Source organism: Sphaeramia orbicularis, chromosome 17 (genome assembly GCF_902148855.1).
Source record: "Sphaeramia orbicularis chromosome 17, fSphaOr1.1, whole genome shotgun sequence".
Taxonomy (NCBI): domain Eukaryota; kingdom Metazoa; phylum Chordata; class Actinopteri; order Kurtiformes; family Apogonidae; genus Sphaeramia; species Sphaeramia orbicularis.
In genome coordinates this window covers 45613005-45640695 of record NC_043973.1, presented here as the reverse complement: position 1 = coordinate 45640695, position 27691 = coordinate 45613005, and the positions used below count along the sequence as shown (strand labels likewise).

The 27691-nt window shown below is 34.5% G+C and overlaps 1 protein-coding gene across 6 annotated transcripts in view; it reads right to left on the bottom strand.

Annotated features, from left to right (window-relative positions):
• Positions 1-15838: 15838 nt before the first annotated feature.
• Positions 15839-27691, bottom strand: part of LOC115437807 (solute carrier family 12 member 7-like) — a 93865-nt gene continuing 82012 nt past the window's right edge. For 3 of the 6 annotated variants that reach the window (XM_030161155.1, XM_030161157.1, XM_030161161.1), the window contains 5 exons: positions 25604-25717; positions 23529-23695; positions 20905-20919; positions 18008-18141; positions 15839-16025 (listed from right to left, as the gene is read on the bottom strand). In XM_030161155.1, coding sequence (XP_030017015.1) covers positions 15934-16025; positions 18008-18141; positions 20905-20919; positions 23529-23695; positions 25604-25717 — 522 coding nt within the window. In that variant the 3' untranslated portion in view covers positions 15839-15933. The remainder of the gene's footprint in view (positions 16026-18007; positions 18142-20904; positions 20920-23528; positions 23696-25603; positions 25718-27691) is intronic. The other 3 variants (XM_030161158.1, XM_030161159.1, XM_030161160.1) reach the window with 3 other exon arrangements.

Below are 27691 nucleotides of genomic sequence, written 5' to 3'. Positions count from 1 at the left end.
AACAACATTTTAATTGTAAACTATAATACACTTTATTTACAAATAGAACCTAGTGGTACTCCCCACCAATATATGGTACAGTGAAATCGACTGAAATTGACAATAGTTACTCAAGGTATGTAAGACTGAAAATGTAAAATTATGACAAATTATGGAATTATGGATCATTTGTATTAAACATGGTATAAAAATAACATTATAGCAGCATTCCTAGAATGGAATCCTGAATGGAATTCTATTCTAGGCCGGCCCGATTCTGAATCGGGCCAGATTCCATTTTGGGCCTCGACATATATATATATATATATATATATATATATATATATATATATATATATATATATATATATATATATATATATATATACAGGGTGGGGAAGCAAAATTTACAATGAACATTTAGTTGTTTTTTCTCAGCAGGCACTACGTCAATTGTTTTGAACCCAAACATATATTGATGTCATAATCATACCTAACACTATTATCCATACCTTTTCAGAAACTTTTGCCCATATGAGTAATCAGGAAAGCAAACGTCAAAGAGTGTGTGATTTGCTGAATGCACTCGTCACACCAAAGGAGATTTCAAAAATAGTTGGAGTGTCCATAAAGACTGTTTATAATGGAAAGAAGAGAATGACTATGAGCAAAACTATTACGAGAAAGTCTGGAAGATACTATTAAAGAAGAATGGGAGAAGTTGTCACCCAAATATTTGAGGAACACTTGCGCAAGTTTCAGGAAGCGTGTGAAGGCAGTTATTGAGAAAGAAGGAGGACACATAGAATAAAAACATTTTCTATTATGTACATTTTCTTGTGGCAAATAAATTCTCATGACTTTCAATAAACTAACTGGTCATACACTGTCTTTCAATCCCTGCCTCAAAATATTGTACATTTTGCTTCCCCACCCTGTACATATATATATATATATATATATATATATATATATATATATATATACATATATATACACACACACATATATATACACACACACACATATATATATATATATATATATATATATATATATATATATATATATATATATATATATATATATATATAACTTTCTGACATGAGTGACAAAAAATATTTAACTTTTTCATGATATTCAAATTTTTTGAGAAGTACCTATACAACCATTTCAAGTGATGTTTTTCAGATCTAATGCACTGACACAGGTAGCTTTTCCGGTCCCAATTGTGGCCCCAATATTTGATTAAAAATTAATCATGTATGGGATGGCTCAGAGCAAGAGTATATATTTTTTTGCATTTATCTAAGGTCATCATTAGGTCCATCCTGGAGGAAATATGTCTAAATGTCTCTTATTATTGGGTCTAAAAAGCTGATAAATTGCCAGATACCAAAAAACCCCAGTCTGATAGACGCAGCCTTATAGGAAACTCAACTGTAGATGTGAACTGGATGATAAAACCTGCACATTTGCAGAACCACAGCTTTACCAAACCCATCTTGTTTTCCTCAGCTCTGTGTACATTTTTTTTTACTGGTGCTTATGGTCATTGTCTTTTTTTTTAATGTGGATTTTGGCTCCGAGACAAGATTCCAATTAGTGAACAATAAAGTGTCAAGTTAAGTTAAGCGTCCTCCATCTCTGCACATGACAGCCTGTACTTCAGCCGAGCAGAGTCTGAGGACTTCAGAGTGGAGGCTCATGGTCCGATCGGACCTGCAGACTCGGGTTGGCCGTTGTTCTGTGCGTGCTGACCCGGCTAAAGCGCTCTGTGGGACAAACAGGAAGCTATTTATCCAGGGCCAAGTTTCCCAAAAACATCTTATTGTAGTTCCAAGATTGTCTTTGTTCTTTTGTGAGAGAAGAAACAATGATGATTTTAGGATTAAATTGATTTTTGGAATGTGAGCCGGGGCCGGTTATGTAAGAGATGACGACGACCGACACTAGTGCTTCTCATCTCAGTCACAGACGGGAACAGATTCCAACCAGTGTTGTACAGTAACTAAGTAATGATACTTCACTACTGTACTCAAGTATGTTTTGGGTGATTTTTTATTCTTTTTTTTTTTTTTTTTATTATTATAGTCTGAACGTAGCCTAAGTGTGTTATTGGAGGATCTACCAAGACTTTATTACTTTCATGAAATTTTTCAAAATTCTTTCAGTGTTAAGTTGAAAATCACAGTCAATGAAGTTACCATATTTGGTTCTTTACCTATACATGGGGAAAAAAAAACAAGAAGTAAATACAAAAAAAAAAATACATCTAAGGTGAAAGGAACATGTATTTTAGAACTGTTGCTGTCACTGTCTTGTAATGTATGTGGAAATGACCAAAAACAGTCCCTTGCCTGATAAAGGGTTAATTGTAGATTACTTAATATACTTAACCCTGTAAAGCCTGAACCATTAAATCACTGACAGAAAATTCCGGTTCTTTGAAACTGGAGCCTTTATTGGTCCTTCTGAACAACCTAAAAAAAAACATTTTTTCAAATGTCAATTTCCATGTATGAGTTTCAATTCTGTATCATATTTGATACATCGGGTCTCAATGCTCAAATATTATTATTTTTGAACAAACAAAAACATAATATAACACAAACATGTCTAACAAATTGGTAATTCCTTGTCAAAATTGTCCCAGTTCTTCCTCCTTCCTCATTAATGACAGTCTTGTAGTGTCACTGGAAAGGCCTCTGGTGAATGACTTCCTCCCCCTGGTGGATTATCTGTGTATTGCATGTATCTAATTGTATACATCAGTTTTTACAGAAAAAAAATACTACACCGATCATGTAGAGGGGTTCAAAACTCATGGATCAAATATGATACATTCAGCGTTATGGCGTTAACTCTTTATTAGGCAAGTGACTATTTTTGGTCATTTCCACAAACATTAAATATGGTCCAATCCTTTGCGTCAGTGAGGTCCAGAAGCATGTTTTTTTTGTTTTTTTTGTTTTTTTAAATAACATTATACAGTGATTCAGAGAGATTTTATGGACAATTTGAAGCTGTAAATAGTGAATATGTGTGATTTTTGTCGGTTTATGACCTTACAACAGTTGTTTTATTGCATATGTTTACTTTTTAGCAAGTGCTGCACAGATGTTTTATACATACTTTTTGGATATTTTTTATTAACTTATTTATTTTTGCCATGTATAGGGAAGGAACCAAATATGGTAACTTCATTGATCTTGATTTTTCTACATAAAAATAAAACATTTTGAAAAATTTCACAAAAATAATAAAGTCTTATGTCCAATAATACACTAAGGTTGAAATTCTGAATTTCAGAGTATTTCTATGAATGAACTACAAAGGGTTAATTACAGTAAATACTTAAAGACTTTAACTTGAGTAGTATTTCAGTCGGGGACTTGTACCAAAGTAATTTTTTGGTAGTGTACCTCAAGGTTATAATAGTTTGGGATTTTTCATTATAGTTTAGTTTTATTTCGTACATATATAACTGCTGCCCCTACCCCACGTACATACCTACCCACCTCCCACTCTCGAGAAGTGACGGACCGTGAAGTATCGTATGGTGCCGCTAGCTAAAATTGCTAGAGCGAAATGAATCGCTTTTGTATCAATCCGACGTTAACAAAGACGAAAACGAAGGGAATTTTATCCATAATTTTTATCAGTTTTAGTTAGTTTTGTAAGCACACAATACAGTTTCAGTCGTTTTTTTCTTTTAATTATAGCTTTTATTTATTTCAGTTAACGAAAATGTTCGTCCGATTCTAGTTTTTGTCATTTCGTTAGTTTTTGTTAACGATAATAACCTTGGTGTGCCTGTACTTGTACTCAAATGTGACTTTGTAGTACTTTATAAAACACTGATTCCAACTGACAACTGGTTGAATTAAAAGGAAATAATTCACTGATTATAACTTAAAAGTGTTATTTTCAAAGGGAGAAAAAGACCCCGACCCCTCAGTCCCGGACTTTGGCTCTAATTGCAAAGTAGGTCAAAAGAACAGGAAAGAAAACAAAGCTGAGAGGACGGTGATCAGAGGAATTACATCGGCCTCCGTCAGCGCCATCAGGCATCATTCGGCTTCATTTCCTTTTGTGTTCGACATGAGCGTTTACAGCGTTTGGTCTCCATGTGGAAATGTGTTCCGTGTCATGTTATGGGGAGTTTCCATCCCACGTCTCGCTGAGGGCAAACTCATTATGTGGGTCATGATTTACAGACACCAACGCATCAACAGTCTCTCTTTGGTCCAGTCAAATAAATTAATTACTGGGCTTTTGATCAGTAATTAATTAAAAAAAAAAAAAAAGAGATAGGAGTTTGTCTGTACTCTATGGTTTTACTGTGCAAAAAGATTAATTACAATTTGTATTTCATCTCATCTGTGAAAAATCTTACTAGGCTTTTTCATTATTTCATTTATGTACTTTCGACTCATGTTAATTGTTTTTTTTAACCTCCTGAAACCCAGGAAATGTCAGCAAAGTACCAGCTTTTTTTTTTTTTTTTTTATTAACCCTTTCATGCATAGTGGTCACTACAGTGGACATCTATTCTACAGCTGTTCTCTTATATATTCATGGATTTTGTTGTTTTAGTTTCATATCAGTCAACACAGTGGATGCTTATGCACCACCCCATACACTGCAGTTCATTGTTCTTGATAAACCTGATCTGCAGTAACTTGTTTGAGTGTAAATCAATTGCTTGTTATTGTTATTAGACTCTAATTAACAGTTTTTGTGTTTTTTTTTTTTTTTTTACAAAAAGTTGTTTTTTTGCATATTATCTCCATGAAGTGAGTAGTAACTAGTATTGGAGTATGTTAAAATGTGAGAAAATGTCAGATTAGCTCCATTAAAAAAAAAAAAAAAATCATAGTTTTCAGTACAGTATATCAGTAAATATGTTTCTTTGCTTTAAAAATTAAATGCATGGTGTCCAGTTGAGTGGACCTTTTTGCAACTCAAATAGGTTCATAAAAAAAAATTTCAATCACATTGTTTTTTTTAATGCCTAGAGGAATTAAAACACTCAGGAAAAAAAAAATCTTGATTAACCCTTTCATGCACGAATTATGAGAACCTTAATCAAATTTTTTTCCTGAGTGTTTTTATTCCTCTTTAGGCATGAAAAAAACAATGCCATTGAAAATTTTCTTCTGAAAAAAAAAAAAAAAAAAAAAAAAAAATATATATATATATATATATATATATATATATGTATATGTATATATACACTACCAGTCAAAAGTTTGGACTCAGCTTCGCATTTAAATGGCATCGGATGGACCGCAGATGGCCAACAAGTGCTCAGCATCACTGGGAACTCCTTCAAGACTTTTGAAAAATATTTCAGGTCACTACCTCATGAAGCACATCGAGAGAATGCCAAGAATGTGCAAAGCAGTAATAAAAGCAAAATGTAGCTATTTGAAGAATCTAAAATATCATACATGCTTTGAGCTATATCACACTTTTTTTTAACTACATAATTCCATTTGTGTTCATTCATAATTTTAAAGCCTTCAGTGAGAATCTACAATGTAAATAGTCTTGAAAATAAAGACAAACCAGGTGAGTCCAAACTTGATTGGTAGTGTATATATATATATATATATATATATATATATATATATATATATATATATATATATATAAATTGCATACAAAAAATAATAATGAAAAAAAAATCTTATGAACTTCTTATTCTTATTAAATTTTAAATTAAATTTTAAATTAAATTCTTATTCTCTTCATGCAGTTGCAAAAATGCCCACTCAGCTGGACACCACACGTTGAATTTTTGACACAGAAACATGAATTTAGTGATAAATTGTGTGAAAACTATGGAGAGGGCTTGTGATTCTGGGGGTTTATGCTCAGGAGAGATCTACATAATGTTACCAATTCATGTCAGAAAAGATATGGAGTGTCTTAAAACTTTAATAAAGATATGTGTAAAAAAACAAAAACAAAAAAAAAACAATGAAAAGAACAACAAAATCCATGAATATACAAGAGAACAGCTGTAGGAGAGCTGTCCACTGGAGTGACCACTGTGCATGAAAGGGTTAAATAAGTGCCCATATTGGAAACATCATGATGCAACAGTTCTTTCAGATGCAGTTTTTAAAGTTTTTATGGAATATCCTTTGTGGTGGACAGTTTTCTTTCTTTTTTTTTTTTTTCTTTTTTTGTATACAGTTGTGAAACTCTTGTCTACAAATGTGGACAGAAAACCCACAGCTGGGTCTGAGGAGGTTAATATTTAGATCTGTAGGTTCAGCTGCAAAAAAGAGCCTAACATAAAGTTCAAAATGTATGCTAAATATATACAGTTGCGGAAAAAAATTATTAGACCACCCTTGTTTTCTTCAGTTTCTTGTTCATTTTAATACCTGGTACAACTAAAGGTACATTTGTTTGGACAAATATAATGAAAACAACAAAAAAAAGCTCATAGTAGTTTAATTTCAGAGCTGATATCTATTGTTTTTCCGTTTTGTTTTTTTTTTGATAATAACCAGAATCCCTTCAGTTCTTACATCAGTATCTATGGCATTGTACTGACAAATACAGTGCTTTTAGACATTCCATGTTTTCTTTTCTGTCTGTTTTAGTCACATGATACACACAGGAGTAGGTACTGGATTACATAACCATTGTTTTTGATGACTTTTGATGGTCTAATAATTTTTTCCACAACTGTATGTATAACTTCAAAAATGTCTCATGTCTAATTCCCGTTTCCAGACTTGTGTTTGTACTTTGAAGTGTTTTATTCCATGTATAGAATGTGCATCAGTGACGTCACGTTAATAATTTTGTCCTCAGGGTAGAGTTATATTAACAAGCACAGACAAATAGTCAAATAAAGCAACTGACGTACAATTCCTGAAAAATAGGATCAATGGACCTGTAGTCCAACAGAATATTTAAAGACATTAACCCTTTCATGCATACTGGTCACTACAGTGGACAGTTATTCTACTGCTGTTCTGTTGTTTATTCATGGGTTTTGTTGTTTTAGTTCCATATCAGGACTCTTATGCATCATCCCAAACACTGCAATACATACAATTACTGTAACTTTGCTGTTCTTCATGAACCTGATCTGCACTAACATGTTTGAGTGTAAATTAACTGCTAATTCTTATTAGACTGTAATTAACAAACATTTTTTTTTTTTTTTTTTTTTGTATATCCTCCTGAGACCCAGCGATGCATTTTGTCCTCTGTAGGAGACAAAAGTTTAACAGTTTTACTTTAAAAGGCTGTGCATTACAAAGGACATTCCATTAAAAAAAAAACAGTCAATAAATAAAAATAGTTTTAAAAATGTATCTGAAAAAATTGTTGCATGATGCAGTTTCCAATCAAGACTATTTTTTAATGTAAAAAAGCTAAAACTGTCCATTTCCTGGGTCTCAGGAGGATATTATCTCCATGAAATGAGTAATAACTAATATTAGAGTGTGATAAAATGTGAGAAAACAGTAGCAATTTAGCAATTAGTGGCATTAAAAATGCTTTTATTTCATAGTTTTCACACAGTATATCACTTTCTGATGATGAGTTTTAAATACATGTTTCTTTGCTTCAAAACTTAAATGCATGGTGTCCAGCTGAGTGGACATTTTTGTAATTCCATGAAAAATATGTTCATTAAAAAAAAATAAATCAATCACATTGTTTTGTTCATGCATAAAGCGGAACAAAAATACTCAAGAAAAAAATATTGACTAAGGTTCTCATAATTTGCGCATGAAAGGGTTAATTGACATTCGTTTGACTTTTCAAGGTCACTCAAGGTCAAAGGTCATGGCACCAAATGAAAGCCCATATGTGACTTCCTATCTGTTACCAATCGTAATTATATCAATATCTTCAACTGTTTTGAAATTATAGCCCTTGTGTATAATGTGTCCTATTATAAACCAATGGGAATTTTTTACATTTCAAAAATTCATAAAAAATTCAAAACTCTACATTTTCCAATTCTTTGAACAAACTTGGTAGACCTTAACTCATAGATGTTCCACAACAAAAGTAAAGTCCTTCTGATAGACGGTTTCGGAGACAAAGATTCTTGAAAAATTGTTTACAGACAATGGACGGACGACAGCTGATACCAGAGGTCCATCAGACCCGTCAGGCCGTTGGACTAAAAATTAGGATTCATTCATTCATTCATTTTCTGAACCTGCTTTATCCTCACTAGGGTCACGGGGCTCGCTTAGAGCCTATCCCAGCTACATAGGGGCGAAGGCGGGGTTCACCCTGGACGAATGTAGGACGTTTCGGACTTGGACGTTTCAGCCTAGGACGTTCCGGACTAGGATGTTTCGGACTGCACTTTTTGCAGTCCCTAACCCTAACCCTCGAAAGGCCGAAACGTCCTAGGCCGAAACGTCCGTCCACCACCCTGGACATGTCACCAGTTCATCGCAGGGCTGAACATATAGAGACAAACAATCACTCTCACATTCACACCTATGGACAATTTAGATTAACCAATTAACCTATCAGTGCATGTGTTTGGATGGTGGGAGGAAGCTGGAGTACCCGGAGAGAACCCACGCAGACACGGGGAGAACATGCAAACTCCACACAGAAAGGTCCCACCTTTGGTTGGAATCGAACCCGGGACCTTCTTGCTGTGAGGCACGAGTGCTAACCACTGCACCACCGTGTCGCCCTAATAAATAATAAAAATTTTTTTTTAGGATGTTGTGTAAAATTAAAAACGCAATGTGATGTCTTGTAGATCTCATAAACTTATATTATATTCACAATAGAACAGAGAAAACTTTTTGGATGGTTGAACCGAGAGAAATGTACCATTTTAAGAAAAAGTAAGATGATTTTTAATTTTATGGCAACACGTCTCAAAAAAGCTGGGACGGAGGCAACAAAAGGCTGGAAAAGTAAGCGATACTAAAAAGGAAACAAATGGAGGAACGTTTTGCCACTTATTAGATTTTTTTAAGAGTCTCTCAGAATTAACTAGAAAAGCGCAGACCTCCATCAAAGCAGATCAACCCCCCCCCCCATCCCCCCCGATCACCACCAAAATCAAATCATTTGTTCCTTGTGCCAGTATCAACATTTCCTGAAAATTTCATCAAAATCCATCCATAACTTTTTGAGTTATCTTGCTAACAGACAAACAAACAGACAGACAAACCCCGATGAAAACATAACCTCCACCGTTCCTTGGTGGAGGTAATGAGCAGAGGTGAAATTGCGAAAACTTTACAAATCTTATCATTTACAGTACTTAATATAATCCAAATACTGTGAGAGTCTGGGGAAGTCTGTGTGTACAAGGAACGAGGAGGAAAACCAATATTAGATGTCGATGATATTTGGTCCTCAGGCAGCACTGCATTAAAACCAGACTAGATTTTACAAATGAAATCATAGCATTGGCTCAGGAACATGATCAGAAATAACTGTAAATGACTTTTTGCTTTCCCTTCCACAGATGCAGCTTACAGCTCGATCAGACAAAGACAAATGCATATCAGACAAAGTGGCAAACTGTTCAGACCAACAGAAATGTGAGATTCTTATGGACTAAAGAGGAAAGGACCATTTGGTTTAATATTAAAGCTCAGATTCATACCCTACATCTGTGATGGTGTGGTGTCAAAAAAAATCAGTATTTTGATCAAAAGTATTCAATTTGTATTCAAAAGTATTTAACCTGTGTTCAAAAAGTTTTCAACCTATATTCATTTGCATGCCTGAAGTTATTCTTGGTGTGATGTGTGGATTGTACCAGAGTAGCTGACTTTTTGCCTGGGAGACCTTCGAAAAAACGAACACGTGAAGCCATCGAAAGAACATGTGAAGTTGTGGAAAGTTACAAAATGGGGCGGGAAGAAAGAGCATGTGAGCTCATGGAAAGTTTCGGCAAACGTGGCGAACAAGAGAAGTACACGTGAGGAAAAATTTTGGACATTCTGGGAAATAAATTACATTTTCTGGGAAAAAGTTTAATATTAATATATGATAAATTAATTCTAGGAATCAACTGCGTATGTATATTCTCTGACCAATCCTGATAAACACCAAGAAAATCGTACTCTATCAGAGAGAAGCTAAAAAAGGGGGTTTCCGACGTGTCTAGATTAATGTTCAAAATATGATAAAAAATGGGTATGGTTTGTAGCTAAACCCAACCTACTTCTGATAATATAAAAATGGTCTCCCGGGGTGAAAAAGTCAGTTGCTTCTGCGGATGTCAACTCAGTGTTTATTTTATGCATTAATAAACACTTTGTGGCTCCAATTCTGTTCGATCTCCGACTTTGACTTTGTGTGCATTTATTTGACGAAGCTCCACTACATAGATGGGAGTACAGAGATGGAAATTCAACATGCCAGAGTACAGTGAGGAAGAGCGTCAAAGGGACCAAAGATGTCTCCCACCTGCGGCAGTAAATTTTTCACGACAATGGTAATGGGTAATAAACATTTAAACCTGTGGAAAAGAGTTTGATTTAATGGTATTGTTACAATTATTTAAATAAATGTGTTGAATTTATTGATTTAACTGCAGAAATGGTCAATGTCCTGCTTTTTTATGCAAATTTTATTTATTTATTTATTTTTTTTACAGATGTCATTTCTAATTACATGAAACTAAAATCTTACAGAAGTTTTTACTATTTCTAAAAGCATGTATCAATGTGCCGCCTCTTATCTGTCACAGATCTGTGAGTGTTTGTATAATATACGATATACTCATTTTATCATTTTGATTTGTGATTAATTTTTACAAAACATATTGTACAGTTTCACCCAAATAACATCAGATAAAACTATTAGGTTGACCTTTATCGAATCCATCATAAGATACAAAAAAATATGAAAAGTGTCATTAACCCATAAAGACCCAGTGCTACTTTTGTGGTACTTAGCAAATAAATTTCTCTCTAGATTTAGCATTTATTATACTATCTTCTGTATTTTGTGTTGTTTTTTTTTTTTTTTTTTTCGGGTGAAAATCATGTATTTTCCTATATTTAACCCTTTCATGCATAGTGGTCACTACAGTGGACAGCTCTTCTTCAGCTGTTCTCTTGTATATTCATGGATTTTGTTGTTCTTTTCATTGTTGTTTTTTTTTTTTTTACACATATCTTTATTAAAGTTTTAAGACACTACATATCTTTTCTGACATGAATTGGTATCATTATGTAGATCTCTCCTGAGGATAAACCCCCAGAATCACAAGCCCTCCCCATAGTTTTCACACAATTTATCAGTAAATACATGTTTCTGTGTCAAAAATTAAACGTGTGGTGTCCAGCTGAGAGGACATTTTTTGCAACTTCATGAAAAATAGGTTCATAAGAATTTTTTTTCATTATTATTTTTTTTAATGTATTTTTTTAAATTATTACCTCCGCCAAGGAGGTTATGTTTTTGCCAGGGTTTGTTTGTTTGTCTGTCCGTTAGTGTGCTACATAACTCAAAAAGTTATGGACAGATTTTGATGAAATTTTCAGGGTTTGTTGGAAATGGGATAAGGAAGAAATGATTAACTTTTGGGGGTGATCCGGAAGAAATCCTGGATTCTGGATCACTTTGAAATTTTCGTTAACATTGTGGTAAATGGGGCCAAAATTTTCGTTTCCCAATATCTCGCTTAATTATTGACCAAAACTCATGAAATTTAACTCAGGAACTGACAATGGGGTCCTCTATCACATTTCAAAGGCTGATCCGGATCTGATCCAGAAGGCGGATTTTATCTCAATTTATATAAAAAATGGGGGTGCCCTTACTTTTTGGCCTACTGTACCTTTAATATTAAAGGTAGAAATTTCTGACAAGCGCCATCGTGTAGCTCAGTCAGTTCCGCATCGGGAGTATGCCACCGGATTTCATGTAGCTTTAATACTTAAGGAGCTAGATCCAGAAGAAAACCGCCATTACGAGAAATGTGATTTTCGTGAATAACTACTGAACTAATAAGGATATAATTATGAATCCAGTTGCTAATGGTATGTTTTCATGCTCAAGGAATCTTAAAATCTAGGTAAAATAAATATGAGACTAATATTTATGGTGGAAATCACAATATGGAGGAATTGTGCAAATCTCATGCAGTTTGACTCAGAGATTTACAATGGGGTGTTCTATCAAATGGCAAAGACTGATCCGGATCTTTCAAAAAGTCATGGACAGATTTGGATGAAAATTTCAGGAAATATTGATACTGGCACAAGGAACAAATGATTAAATTTTGGTGGTGATGGGGGGGGGGGGGGGGGGGGACACTGATCTGCCTTGGCGGAGGTCTGCACTCTCAGAGTGCTTTTCTAGTTTTTTATTTTATTTGTTTGTTTGTTTTTTAATTTTCAAAAGAAAATTTTCAATCACATTTTTTTCATGCCTAAAGAGGAGTAAAAACACTCAGGAAAAAAAATTTGATTAAGGTTCTCATAATTCGTGCATGAAAGGGTTAATTCACTGATCATGTATATGATCATTAAAGCTCTGATAAAAGTTGAGTGTTATTATGCCAGAAACAGAGAAAACTGCAGAAAAAATGATTTTATCAGCAAATTTCCTTTAAAAAAAGCAAAATATAACCCCTTTAAATAATTTATCACCATTTATGATAATATTATCCTCTGTATTTTGCAACTTTTCATTGTAAATCCTGTATTTTCCTATATTCAATTCACCGATCATGTAGATGTTCATAAAAGCTCGGACTAAATTTGAGAGTTATTATATAAAAAACAGAGAAAACTGAACAAAAAGTGACTTTTTCAGCAAAAATCTCTCACGAACTGAACATAAAACAAACACCTCCATCCACTGTCATTGATCCAACTCCATGGGTTTTACTGGTGAATCAGTGTTGTAGAAGATGACAGTGTTTCCGTGGTAACTACAGAGCCTCTGAACATCCAAATGGGTCATATCTGATGACCATGAAAAGACGACAAACTGTATTTTACACCAATTATTTACATGGATTGATCAAATAAGTGGATCAACAGGTCTGAAATATTTTATATCAGTACATGATTTTGGTCGATGGCGGACGTTTGGGTCTTCATGGGTTTAAACCGCAGTTGTACTTTACTAACTGTGAGGGAAATGTGAGATCAGCGCCTCAGCCAATGAAGTGAAGTGTGATTCCCCCTAGTGGAGACACAAGGTATTACAGCTACATCTACCATCATGAACATCTTCAACACGAACCCATACATAAAACAATCTGCATCGGATATTTACTGTATTTGTATAAAAAAAAAAAAAAAAAAAAAAAAAGAAACAGTTAACAGGACTAAAAATCACAAATTATACGTTTAATGGGAAACTATAGCATCATTAAAGAAACGATAATAAAACTGTCAATTATTTATTGTGTCTGGAAATGAGTTCTTGTATCATTAAAATGGATGCATTCTAGAAAATAGAACTTTCAGACACTAACACATAATACACAAAACTCACCTGTGCCTGGCTTAGAAAAATAGTACAATTAAATGAAAGGAAAAAAAAAAAAAACTATATTTGCTCTACAGGGGTCACTATACACTGCAAAAATCTAAATCTTACCAAGTGTATTTTTCTCATTTCTAGTTCAAATATCTCATCACACTTAAAATCAGACAGAATCACCTAAAGAGGAACTTTTCAGTGAGATATAAAAACTGATTTTTAGACAATAGATCTGGAAAATCTGATTTCAAAAAATCTTACCAAGATAATTTTCACGTGTTCCTTTTGCAGATTTTATTTTCATAATTCAAGATTTCTTTTCCTGAATTCAAGATTTATTTATTTATTTATTTTTTGCTTAAGTCAAGACTTTTTAGACCTTGAAAATCTTATTTCAAGAAATCTTACCAAGATCATTTTCACTTGTTCCATTGGCAAATTTTTGCTTGAATTAACCCTTTCATGCACGACTTATGAGAACCTTAATCAAACTTTTTTCCTGACTGTTTTTATTCCTCTTCAGGCATGAAAAAAACAATGATTGAAAACTTTCTTTGGAAAATAAATTAAAAAAAACAAACAAACAAATAAAATAACAATAAATAATTTTAAAACATTTAAAAATACATTAAAAAAAATAATGAAAAAAAATTCTTATGAACCTATTTTTCAAGAAGTTGCAAAAATGTCCTCTCAGCTGGACACCACATGTTTAATTTTTGATGCACAGAAACATGTATTTACTGATAAATTGTGTGAAAACTATGGGGAGGGCTTGTGATTCTGGGGGTTTATCCTCAGGAGAGATCTACATAATGTGACCAATTCATGTCAGAAAAGAAGTAGTGTCTTAAAACTTTAATAAAGATATAAGTTAAAAAAAAAAAAAAATGAAAAGAACAACAAAATCCATGAATATACAAGAGAACAGCTGTAGAATAGCTGTCCACTGTAGTGACCACTATGCACGAAAGGGTTACGCAAAAAAAAAAAAAAAAAATCTAGAATAACAAAAAAAAAAATCTGACAATGGAGCACGTAAAAATTCTCTTGGTATGATTTCTTGAAATCAGATTTTCCAGATCTATTGTCTGAAAATCAGTTCTTCTATCTCATTGAAAAGTTCCTCTTTAGGTGATTCTGTCTTATTTTAAGTGTGATGAGATATTTGGACTAGAAATGAGAAAAATACAATTGGTAAGATTTAGATTTTTGCAGTGTGAATGTGGAAATGGAGGGCAGCCATATTGCACTGCAAAAAATACCCTGGTAGAAATAAGCCTAATATTCCTAAATCTGGTTGAATTGGCTTATATTTATACATTGTTTTTGCTTGTTATGAGAATTCTAGCCCATTGGCAGATTTTTTTTTTCTCAATTTGACCCAATTTCCACATTTACACTTGAATACACAATAAATATCAAAATCTTACCAAGTGTATTTTTCTCATTTCTAGTCCATATATCTCATCACACTTAAAATAAGACAATCACCTGAAGAGGAACTTTTCAGTGAGATATAAGAACTGATTTTTAGACAACAGATCTGGAAAATCTGAGTCCAAGAAATCTTACCAAGATAATTTTCACTTGATCCATTGGCAGATTTTTTTATGCTTGAATTAAGCAAAAACAAAAGTATCTTGAATTAAGCACAAAAAAAAAAAAAAAAAATCTGCCAATAGAACAAGGGAAAATTATTTTGGTAAGATTTCTTGAAATTTGATTTTCCAGATCTATTGTCTAAAAATCAGTTCTTATATCTGACTGAAAAGTTCCTCTTTAATGTGATTTTGATTTTTTCCAGTGTGTATGTCTGACGTACATTTTTAACTTAACTATAAAAATACTAAAACGCTAAAACCATAACATTAACAGCTCCTCAGTTACAGTTCTCTTGTGTCTTCAACTCTGATCATATTTGGCACATTTAGGCCTGAAATTACCGCCGATAAAACATGATTACACTCACAAGTTTCACAATAAAAGTCTTTTCTTCGACTCGTTCATGGAGTTCATCTCATCGGTCCAGTTTTAGTTCGTTAAAGGTTTCCAGTGTACGTTCTATAGTGTTCCTCATTGAACTGGCAGCTAAAAAAACAAAACAGTCAAATAGAAATGTGAGTCGTTTTGTTTTCCCCCGTCGAAGAAGTGCAAAGTCAGGCAATTTAACAAATCAAAGCGAAAACTACCACAAACAAACGCATGGTTCCTCTGAAGAAAGATGGTCACATCTCAACCACTACAATGCGCATCATCATCATCCCAGGTTCAGTTTCCTCAGGTTGAGCAGCAGGCAGACGTTCCTGTCCTTAATCACTACCACCGTCTTCCAAAAATACTAAGCGCCCCTTCTATTTGTTTTCTCCAGACAGTGTTTGCACATCTTCAGTCCATATTCCACTTTGAAACCATCAAACCTGCACAACCTGTCGCCACCCAAACATTTCTTTCCAGATCATGAACAGTCCCTCAGCTTTAGGAGTAGATGGTAACAACCTCCCGACCTCCTCCACGCACCAACAGCACCCGGTCCAGGCCTTCCATCAGAACCTCCAGGAACTCCATATCTGAGAGACAACGGGGTTAAGGAAAAACTCCTGACAAACTGTGTTCAGAGCTGGAATAAACCTTACATCCTGGTTTTGGATCTGCCTCTCAGCCATGTTGTCACTGTAAATGAGAGGTTAAATAATTCAAATAAATCCCAGTGCATGTGAAGAGCGACAACTCAGGATTAGGGATGGGAATCGAGAACCGGATCCCATTAGCTCGATTCCTTGGAATCATTTGCCTGCCTGCTTAACGATTCTGCTTATTTTAAGTGTGATGAGATATTTGGACTAGACATGAGAAAAATACACTTGGTAAGATTTAGATTTTTTCCAGTGTAACATTAGTCTACATCTGGTTTGAATGTTTAGCCCGTCTGTCCTGTTTTTAGGACCAGTTTCATAGAAGCACCCATAATAGAAGACTTTACTGATAGACTTTTCTGTTTGTTTTAAGAATTCTAACCCATTGGCTGATTTATTTTTCTCAATATAAACCAATTGGACCAGATTTAGGAATATTAGGCTTATTTCTAGCAGGACATTTTTTGCAGTGCAATATGGCTGCCCTCCATTTCCACATTTATATTGCGAAAATCAAAATCTTACGAAGTGTATTTTTCTCATTTCTGGTCAAAATATCTCATCACACTTAAAATAAGACATAATCACCTAAAGAGGAACTTTTCAGTGAGATAGAAGAACTAATTTTTAGACAATAGATCTGGAAAACCCGATTTTTTTTTTTTGCTTAATTCAAGATTCTTTTGCTTAATTCAAGCAAACAATCTTCCAATGGAACAAGAAAAATTATCTTGGTAAGATTTTGTTAAATAACATTTTCAAGATCTAAAAAATCTTGAATTTAGGAAAAAAATCTTGAACCAAGCAAAAAAAAAAAAAAATCTTGAATTAAGCCAAAAAAAATCTTGAATCAAGCAAAAAAAAAAAAAATCTTGAATTAAGCAACAAAAATCTTGAACTAAGCAAAAAAAAAAAAAAATCTTGAATTAAGCCCAAAAAAATATTGAATTAAGCAAAAAAAAAAAAAAAAATCTTGAATTAAGCAAAAAATAAAAATAAATAAATAAATAAATAAATAAATCTTGAATTAACCCCCCCAAAAAAAATCTGCCAATGGAACACGTGAAACTTTTCAGTCAAATATAAGAACTTATTTTTAGACAATAGATCTGGAAAATCTAATTTCAAGAAATCCTACCAAGATAATTTTCACTTGTACTGTTGGCAAGATTTTTGCTTGAATTAAGCAAAAAAAAAAAAAAAATCCTGTATTAAGGAAAAAAAAGAAACACGTGAAAATTATTTTGGTAAGATTTCTTGAAATCAGATTTTCCAGATCTATTGTCTAAAAATCAGTTTTTATATCTCACTGAAAAGTTACTCTTTAGGCGATTCTGTCTTATTTTAAGTGTGATGAGAGATTTTGACTAGAAATGAGAAAAATACACTTGGTAAGATTTAAATTTTTGCAGTGTATAGTGACCCCTGTAGAGCAAATATAGTATTTTTTTTTTCCCCATTTAATTTTACTATTTTTCTAAGCCAGGCACAGATGAGTTTTGTGTATTATGTGTTAGTGTCTGAAAAGTTCTATTTTCCAGAATGCATCCAGAACTCATTTCCAGACACAATAAATAATTCACAGTTTTATTATTGTTTCTTTAATGACACTATAGTTTCCTATTAAACATATAATTTCTGGTTTTTAGTCCTGTTAACTGTTTCTTATTGTTTCTTTATACAAATACAGTAAATATCCGATGCAGATTGTTTTATGTATGGGTTCGTGATGTTTTGACTAGAAATGAGAAAAATACACTTGGTAAGAGTTAGTTTTTTGCAGTGTAAACATGGTTTTAGCTACATATGACCCCCTTCAGATGGATATACCCCTTACATCCCCTCCTGAAATCTTCACCTAAGTGATTTAGAGGGATTTGAACCTGGTGTCTGACTGCTAATCTGAAAAAGGATACAGTTCTCGTCCCCTTTCTTGTTTTTCGGGGGTCCGGGCATGTTGAGCAGGACCAGCTGGGACTCCTGGGATTTCATGCGAACCACTTCATTCAGCTTCACGGCCGTGTGCATCCGCCGCACGTTGGACTGGTTGCTACGTTAAAGCAAAGACATTAAACCAGATAATAAAGGCAGCATGCATTTTCTAACACTATTCACAGGAGGAAGTCCACAGAACACACACAGAAAAGATGACGGTGAGTCTAATGATCTGGACCACAAACTGATTCAGTCAAAACTGGCGGGAAACGGATTTCTGGGCAGGACGACGATCTCTGTCAAAGATGTGACATCATCTACAGACGGGTGACAAATGAAAGCACGGAGGTGGATTCTGGAATCTGTAGACCGTGATAATAAGCATCAAAATGTCCGAATGAGACCCTGCTTCCATGCATGAGGACATTACTTCTGGCTCTTATATTACCTTATACAGGGTGACCCAAAAAAACGGGAATTTTTGAAGTGCGTATTGGCAGACATGAGCAAGTGGCAGCACTGCGAGACAGTGACCTGGAGCAAGTAAACACACCCCCATTTTAGTAACCATGGATCAATGGAACGGGCAACAGCGTGCGTTAGCCATAAAAATGTTTTATAAAAACGGTGATAGTTTGACAGCTGCGCAGAGGGAGTTCCGACGTTTTTACAACTTAGGACGTCATGGTGCTGTTCCATCAAAACATAAAATGATAAAATGTTGGATTAATAACTTTGAAGAGACTGGATCTGCCCTGAGGAAGAAACCAACAGGACGACCAAGAAGTGCTCGTACTCCTGGCCCCCTAGATCACCAGATTTGTCCGTTTGTGATTTTTTCTTGTGGGGCTATCTCAGGAGTAAAGTGTACACGACTCGACCAAGAACTGTGGATGAGTTAAAACAGAGAATTCAGGATGAAATTCACAGTATCCCAGCTGAGATGTTGCAGCGGTCAATGAGGAATCTCAACAGCAGATTTCAAGAATGCATTCGAACAGGAGGACGCCATCTACAGGAAGTCATTTTTAAAAAATGAAAACTCCATCATTGTTTCTTAAATGGCAGGTTTTAAGGTTTCAATTACTATGGATAAAATATTTTTCTTCCATCACTCTTGGTTTTATTGGATTGTTCAACAGTTCCCGTTTTTTTGTGTCACCCTGTATTAGGGCTGTGCAATTAATCGAAATTCAATTACGATTTCGATCATTACACGCAACGATTACAAAAATTATGTAATCGAGAAAAAACGATTATTAATTTTGAGTTGTTTTAATTCACGCGCACGCAAGTTCCCATGAGCTGCTCTGCCCCGCCCCCCTCTAAGCTACAGCTGCCTGCTAGCCGGCAGGTCCACCCCAAGAGGAAAGTTGTACCCAGCGGTCTGGAAAAACGGCAGGAGAATCACAGCAGAAGTGCTTGGTAAACAAAAAAGGCAAGTCCAATTCAATTGTATGGAATCACTTTGGGTTTGATGAAGAGCAAAAACACATCACGTGCAAAAAGTGTTTCGTAATTGTGTCCGCACCGACCGCTAACACAACAAACCTTTTTAACCATCTAAAGTTTAACCACCGCCACCTTTATCATAATCTTATGAAAAACTAAAACACATAAAAACAACTTCGTCCGCAATGCAATCTTCAGTCTCCGAATCTCTTTATGCTGCAACTCCCGTATTAACCTAACCCTAACCCGTATAACCCTAACGTACGTATTCTAGATGGCTGATGTATACAGAAGGCCTGAACTGAAACCTCACAGCACGCCACTGAATTTACTGTTTCATACTACATTGAACATACTTGAATTTATAATTTGCACTTAACGTGAGCTTTTTTTTTTTTTTTTTTTTTTTTTTTTTTAATTGCTACAGTTCTATGGCAAGTCTATAGCAGTTTAATTCCAGTGCACTATTTATTTACAAAAGGAAACATACTTGAATTTACAGTACACTTATTTGCATTAAAAGATTTTTTTGTTTCGTACAAAAGTGAACATACTTTGTTTTAGTGGTTAAAAGCTTTATTTATGTTTAAAGAGTATATTTTACATTGTTTTGCAAGAAAAAAAATAAACAACTTGAAGGTTAACAAATAATCATTTTTAATAATCGTGATTTCAATTATTGCTAAAATAATCGTGATTTTTTTTTTTTTTCTATAATCGAGCAGCCCTACCCTGTATTATAAAAAGGTATACATTCCTTTAAACTTAATCCCATTTTCTTTCTTATCAGACTTTTTTGTGCCTTCTTTTGGCAGCGAAAGCAGAATGAGTACAAATCTTTCAGCTAAATCTGACATAAAAACGCAAAAGGGTAAAAGACTCGGTAAAGTTTATGGTTGAAATTGCTGTTTGTCATCTTCGTCTTAAAACTGCGTATGACTTTTGTCACCAATTTTTCATCAAATCTGTAAAAAAAAATTTCATAGCCTAAGTATCACGAATTTATGAGTCTTTCCATGATAACGCACCTGAATCTTTTCCCTCACAGTGAACAATTTCGAAGTGCCATCCACCATAAACAAATCATTTGTTTCCAAACAGAGCTGGTAGGTCACTTGGGTATTTTTGGGAATTTGTCGCGACGTGCACTGTGGGGAGCGGAGTGGACTGAAGGCGTTTCATCTATCCAGTCGACTCATAAGAACGAGGCTCATTGAAGGTGTTGTAGCAGCAAATGGTGGTCCCACACTTTTCCAACACACCTTAAAACAGGTTTTTGGTTTTAATTTGTCACCGGTCTGTATTTAAAACTACAACAAAGACATGAAAATACACACAGACATACATGCACGTGCAGACGGAGAGGGTAGAATTCATGCATATGTGTAAAAAAAAACAAAAAAAACAAAGTGGATGAGTCACTTACAGATTCTCCCACTCACTAGAAGCAGCGGGGGGGGGGGGGGGGGCAAAGAACAACATGTCAATCAGTTTGATTGGGTTTGGTTTAGATGATCTCACTGCATGAACGGCTAAGATTAGGGTTAAGGATTAAGTCTACAAACACAAGAAAACCATTTGGTGAAGGCATTCTACCCTGAAAAATACAGAAATTCACACATAACAATAACAATAACAATAATAATAATAATAATAATAATAATAAAAAATCACACTTATACAGGGCTTTTTTGGACACTCAAAGACACTTGCATATACAGATGGATGGTTGTACAGTAGGTTTGTACGGTACAGATGAAGCACTGAGCTCAAATACTAACACCACAACAGGTGGTGTTTCCAATATAGTGTTAATAATAAAGTAAAAATAAAAACAGGCAGTAAAAGACCGAACAGTCAGGGTGCAATTTGTTGGGGGTGGGGGGGCATAGAGCAGTGGAGGGGAAGTGGACGGGGTCCGGTGGATACAGGTTAGAAGTTGTGAAAATTTTGTGAATAATAGAGGAACAGAACCCAGGAGTTGGATGTTGAAAGTATGAAAATTTCACTTTCGTTTGACGCCAGCATTAGTTATGTTAGTTACGGACTGCACCCCCATGTATACAATTGCTGCCCTCCCACCTCCCACCCCAAAAAAAACAAAAACAACCCCTCCTGTTTTTTTGACAAATCGCACCCTGTGAACAGTATCATAATTACCTCCAGACTGTGACACAGATCTACAGATCTATCATTAATACTAATTTACTGACTGATGAATGAACCACATCCTTTTTAATATAACAATATTTTTGCATTTATTTTATATATACAGGGTGGGGAAGCAAAATTTACAATGAACATTTAGTTGTTTTTTCTCAGCAGGCACTACGTCAATTGTTTTGAAACCAAACATATATTGATGTCATAATCATACCTAACACTATTATCCATACCTTTTCAGAAACTTTTGCCCATATGAGTAATCAGGAAAGCAAACGTCAAAGAGTGTGTGATTTGCTGAATGCACTCGTCACACCAAAGGAGATTTCAAAAATAGTTGGAGTGTCCATAAAGACTGTTTAGAATGGAAAGAAGAGAATGACTATGAGCAAAACTATGACGAGAAAGTCTGGAAGTGGAGGAAGCAACAAAAAAATGTACCAAAGCTTTTATTAAAGCTCTCAAATCCAAAATCCTAAAGGATCCAACAGAATCCATGAGAAAAATGGCAATTGAACTTGAGGTAGACAACAAGACCGTTAGAAATGCAGTAAAATATGATTTGAAGTTAAAATCTTACACAAGAACACCAAAACACATGTTGACAACAGCAACAAATCCAACTTTAGCAATTTTTGGGAATCATGTTTATGGCCGCCTTCTAGCCCAGATCTAAACCCTCTGGATTCTGCTGTTTGGGGCGTTTTAGAACATGCTACCAATAGAACCTCACACAGCAATGTCGACTTTCTTAAAGATACTATTAAAGAAGAATGGGAGAAGTTGTCACCCGAATATTTGAGGAACACTTGCGCAAGTTTCAGGAAGCGTGTGAAGGCAGTTATTGAGAAAGAAGGAGGACACACACAGGGTGGGGAAGCAAAATTTACAATATTTTGAGGCAGGGATTGAAAGACAGTGTATGACCAATTAGTTTATTGAAAGTCATGAGAATTTATTTGCCACAAGAAAATGTACATAATAGAAAATGTTTTTATTCTATGTGTCCTCCTTCTTTCTCAATAACTGCCTTCACACGCTTCCTGAAACTTGCGCAAGTGTTCCTCAAATATTGGGGTGACAACTTCTCCCATTCTTCTTTAATAGTATCTTCCAGACTTTCTCGTAATAGTTTTGCTCATAGTCATTCTCTTCTTTCCATTATAAACAGTCTTTATGGACACTCCAACTATTTTTGAAATCTCCTTTGGTGTGACGAGTGCATTCAGCAAATCACACACTCTTTGACGTTTGCTTTCCTGATTACTCATATGGGCAAAAGTTTCTGAAAAGGTATGGATAATAGTGTTAGGTATGATTATGACATCAATATATGTTTGGTTTCAAAACAATTGACGTAGTGCCTGCTGAGAAAAAACAACTAAATGTTCATTGTAAATTTTGCTTCACCACCCTGTAGAATAAAAACATTTTCTATTATGTCAATTTTCTTGTGGCAAATAAATTCTCATGACTTTCAATAAACTAATTGGTCATACACTGTCTTTCAATCCCTGCCTCAAAATATTGTAAATTTTGCTTCCCCACCCTGTATGTATATTTTTTTGTATTGTTGATTTTTTTCCCTTGTATCCTTCTTAAAGTTAAATATTTTCTAATTTCTTTCTTCATCTTCGAGTATAAACTGAACACGTTCTCATTCTGGACTAAACAAGGTTTTGGGAAACACATTTTCTCAAATAATAGAATAATTCAAGAGTAATAACAACTGTTACAATATCTACAACACTTGAAAGTTTCAGTCAAAATAAAGGATGTTTTTTTTTGTACTGAACTGAACATAATCAACATTTTAGACACAAATATGGAGAATTCTGGGTAATGTTTTTTGTTTTAATGTTTTGCAACCAAACTGTGTGTACTTACGGTTTCATGTTGAACACGTCCTTCACTGCCAGGGTTTCTTTGTGCCTGTTTCTCTCCTGAACCAGTTTGTCTTTGGTCCAGGTCATGTGGACACGTTCCGGTGGTGAACCTGCGGCTTTGTCGTTCGTAGAATGCGACGCCGTGTTGCGGTCGTGGATCAGCTGAGCCTGATGTGAAGAAAAGTTCAGCCATATTAGTTTTGTCGTCGTGCTATTTTTCCGGTGAACGCATGAAGGCAGTGATGATTAAAATAAGGACAGAGGCAGTTATTTAGTGATAAAACATGCAGGTTGATGCGATCGTTGATTAGATGGTGGGTTACAAAGGTTAGACGGAGACCATGGATCACATTCCAATTATTTTGACTGGTGTTATGGTCATGATTTTAGTGCATTTTATTTTCACTGGAAACAGAAGACTCTACTAAACAAACATGTTCCGCACACCATTTAGAGAGTGAAGCATCTCAGTAGCAAATAAATACATCTGCAGTTTCAATAATACATAGATGGATGTAAAATGGCTGATCTGACTTTATGGAAACAAAAAGTATTTAATATTCTAAACAGAATAAGAACTTGGCATCATAGAAGAAGCGTCAGAATAAACGATGGCACATTCAGAGACAGTTTCTTCCCAACAGTTGTCCCTTAGAACTCTGCTGTTCTTCCTCTATCACTTCCCTCAATCTGTCCTCATGCAATCACTGTCAATAATGTGCAATAACTCTGTATATTGTGAATTATATGCAATACGTCATGAAATAACCTTCAGTTCTTGCAATAACAATAAAATATTTATTCAATATGACTTGACTTCATAGATATACAGACTAACATACTGTGAATATTGTCTCTGTTCATATTTTAAGTCTATCTTTATTTTTATTCTACATTAGTTGTATTTATATTTCACTTTTGTACAATTTTATTTTCTTATTTCATTTTTCAGTTGTTTAATTTTATATTCGCTTTATTCTTATTTCCTGAAGTATTGTTTTTTTTTTTATTAATAGTGTTACACTGACTGGAGTAGTACTAATAATTTCACTGAACACACAATGACAATAAAGGCTATTCTATTCTATTCTATTCTATTCTATTCTATTCTATGTTGCTCCACATTCTATTCTACTCTACATTCTATTCGACTTTACTCTACATTCTACTCTGTTCTAATCTACAATCTATTCTACTCTATATTTTACTGCACTCTACATTCTATTCTATTCTATTCTACATTGCTCTACATTCTAGTCTACTCTACTCTATATTCTATTCTATTCTACTCTATTCTATATTCTACTCTACATTCTATTCTACTCTACATTTTATTCTATTGTATTCTATTCTATATTCTACTCTATTCAACATTCTATTCTACTCTATATTCTACTGTACTCTATTCTATTCTATATTCTACTGTATTCTATATTCTACTGTATTCTACTTTATTCTATTCTATTCTATTCTATTCTATTCTACATTGCTCTACATTCTATTCTATTCTACTCTATATTCTACTGTACATTCTATTCTACTCCACATTTTATTCTATTGTATTCTATTCTATATTCTACTCTATTCAAAATTCTATTCTATTCTATTCTATTCTATTCTATTCTATTCTATTCTATATTCTACTGTACTCTATTCAGTTCTATATTCTACTGTATTCTATTCAATTCAGTTCAATTCAATTCTATTCTGTTCTATTCTATATTCTACTGTATTCTATTCAATTCAGTTCAATTCAATTCAATTCTATTCTATATTCTACTGTACTCTATTCTATTCTATTCTATTCTATTCTATTCTATTCTATTCTGTTCTGTTCTGTTCTATATTCTACTGTACTCTATTCTATTCTGTTCTGTTCTATATTCTATTCTATTCTATTCTATTCTACTCTACTCTACTCTATTCTGATCCAGGGGTTCAGACTTGGTGGTGGACAGAACATGGTGCTGGCGGTGAAAGCACAAATGAACTGATTGATGAGTGCTGATGATGTCACAGATCAGATGATGTGATGGATGGAGGGAGGCATCATGGGTAATCGTTGGCCTGGGCTACCTCTTCCTCTGGTATGCATGTGATGACAGGTTTCCGGGTGGCGACAGAGGCTTCGACGCCTGATGACTTCTTCCTCTTTATGGAACCACGCGACACATCTGTGATGCTCTGAATCTGCATCCAGGTTTCATCCAATCACAACGCAGATAATAGGTCGGAGGAGGAGTTAAAGGGTGGAAAACAGTAAACTAGGCCATAATAAGACCGTGGATAACAAACACAACCAGGCTGTAGAAGGAACGGTGCATTAGAAACGTGACTAAAAATGCTTTATCGTACAGTAGTGGATCCCAAACTCTGACAAATGATCAGTTTGTGTTTCCATGGGAACCACATTTACAAAATTACACCATGAGTCTGTACTATAATGTTCAGATCATAAGTGTCAAAATCATCCCACCAAAGGGTCCAATCAGGCCTGGGATGAATTTGTGAAATTACACTGAGATATTAACTCATCTCATCTTATTACCTTATCGTGAACATTAACCCTGTAAAGCCTGAACCAGTAAATCACTGACAGAAAATTCCAGTTCTTTGAAACTGGAGCCTTTATTGGTCCTTCTGAGCAACCCCTTTTTTTTTTTTCTTTTTTTTTTTTTCCAAATATCAATTTCCATGTACGAGTTTGAATTTTGTATCATATTTGATACATCAGGTCTCAATGCTCTAACATCATTATTTTTGAACAAACAAAAACATAATAAAACACAAACATGTCTAACAAATTGGTAATTCCTTTTCTAAATTGTCCCAGTTCTTCCTCCTTCCTCATTAATGACAGTCTTGTAGTGTCACTGGAAAGGCCTCTGGTGAATGAATTCCTCCCCCCGGTGGATTATCAATCAATCAAATTTTATTTATATAGCGCCAAATCATAACAAAAGTTAACACATGACACTTGACTTATTGAGTTGGTTGAAACCAGACTCTAAGCCAATTTACAGAAACCCAACAGAATCCTCTGTGTATACGTGTGTTGTATGTATCTAATTGTACAGGGTGGGGAAGCAAAATTTACAATATTTTGAGGCAGGGATTGAAAGACAGTGTATGACCAATTAGTTTATTGAAAGTCATGAGAATTTATTTGCCACAAGAAAATGTACATAATAGAAAATATTTTTATTCTATGTGTCCTCCTTCTTTCTCAATAACTGCCTTCACACGCTTCCTGAAACTTGCGCAAGTGTTCCTCAAATATTCGGGTGACAACTTCTCCCATTCTTCTTTAATAGTATCTTCCAGACTTTCTCGTAATAGTTTTATTATTATTTATTATTTTTATTTATTATTATTAATATTATTTTCCTAGTCTAGCCCACTTTAGATCAGATTAGGCTGTATGTGGCCCCTGAACTAACATGAGTTTGACGCCCCTGGTATAGAGGGTGTAAATTGTGGTGTAAATTTTCACATGTTCTTGGAAATGGCACATCAGAATATCCTTTAAGAAATATTTAAAGAAATCAGTTATGATATCGTATTGATACATATGTACAGGGTGGGGAAGCAAAATTTACAATATTTTGAGGCAGGGATTGAAAGACAGTGTATGACCAATTAGTTTATTGAAAGTCATGAGAATTTATTTGCCACAAGAAAATTGACATAATAGAAAATGTTTTTATTCTATGTGTCCTCCTTCTTTCTCAATAACTGCCTTCACACGCTTCCTGAAACTTGCGCAAGTGTTCCTCAAATATTCGGGTGACAACTTCTCCCATTCTTCTTTAATAGTATCTTTAAGAAAGTCGACATTGCTGTGTGAGGTTCTATTGGTAGCATGTTCTAAAACGCCCCAAACAGCAGAATCCAGAGGGTTTAGATCTGGGCTAGAAGGCGGACATAAACATGATTCCCAAAAATTGCTAAAGTTGGATTTGTTGCTGTTGTCAACAAGTGTTTTGGTGTTCTTGTGTAAGATTTTAACTTCAAATCATATTTTACTGCATTCCTAACGGTCTTGTTGTCTACCTCAAGTTCAATTGCCATTTTTCTCATGGATTTGGTTGGATAGTTTAGGATTTTGGATTTGAGAGCTTTAATAAAAGCTTTGGTACGTTTTTTGTTGCTTCCTCCACTTCC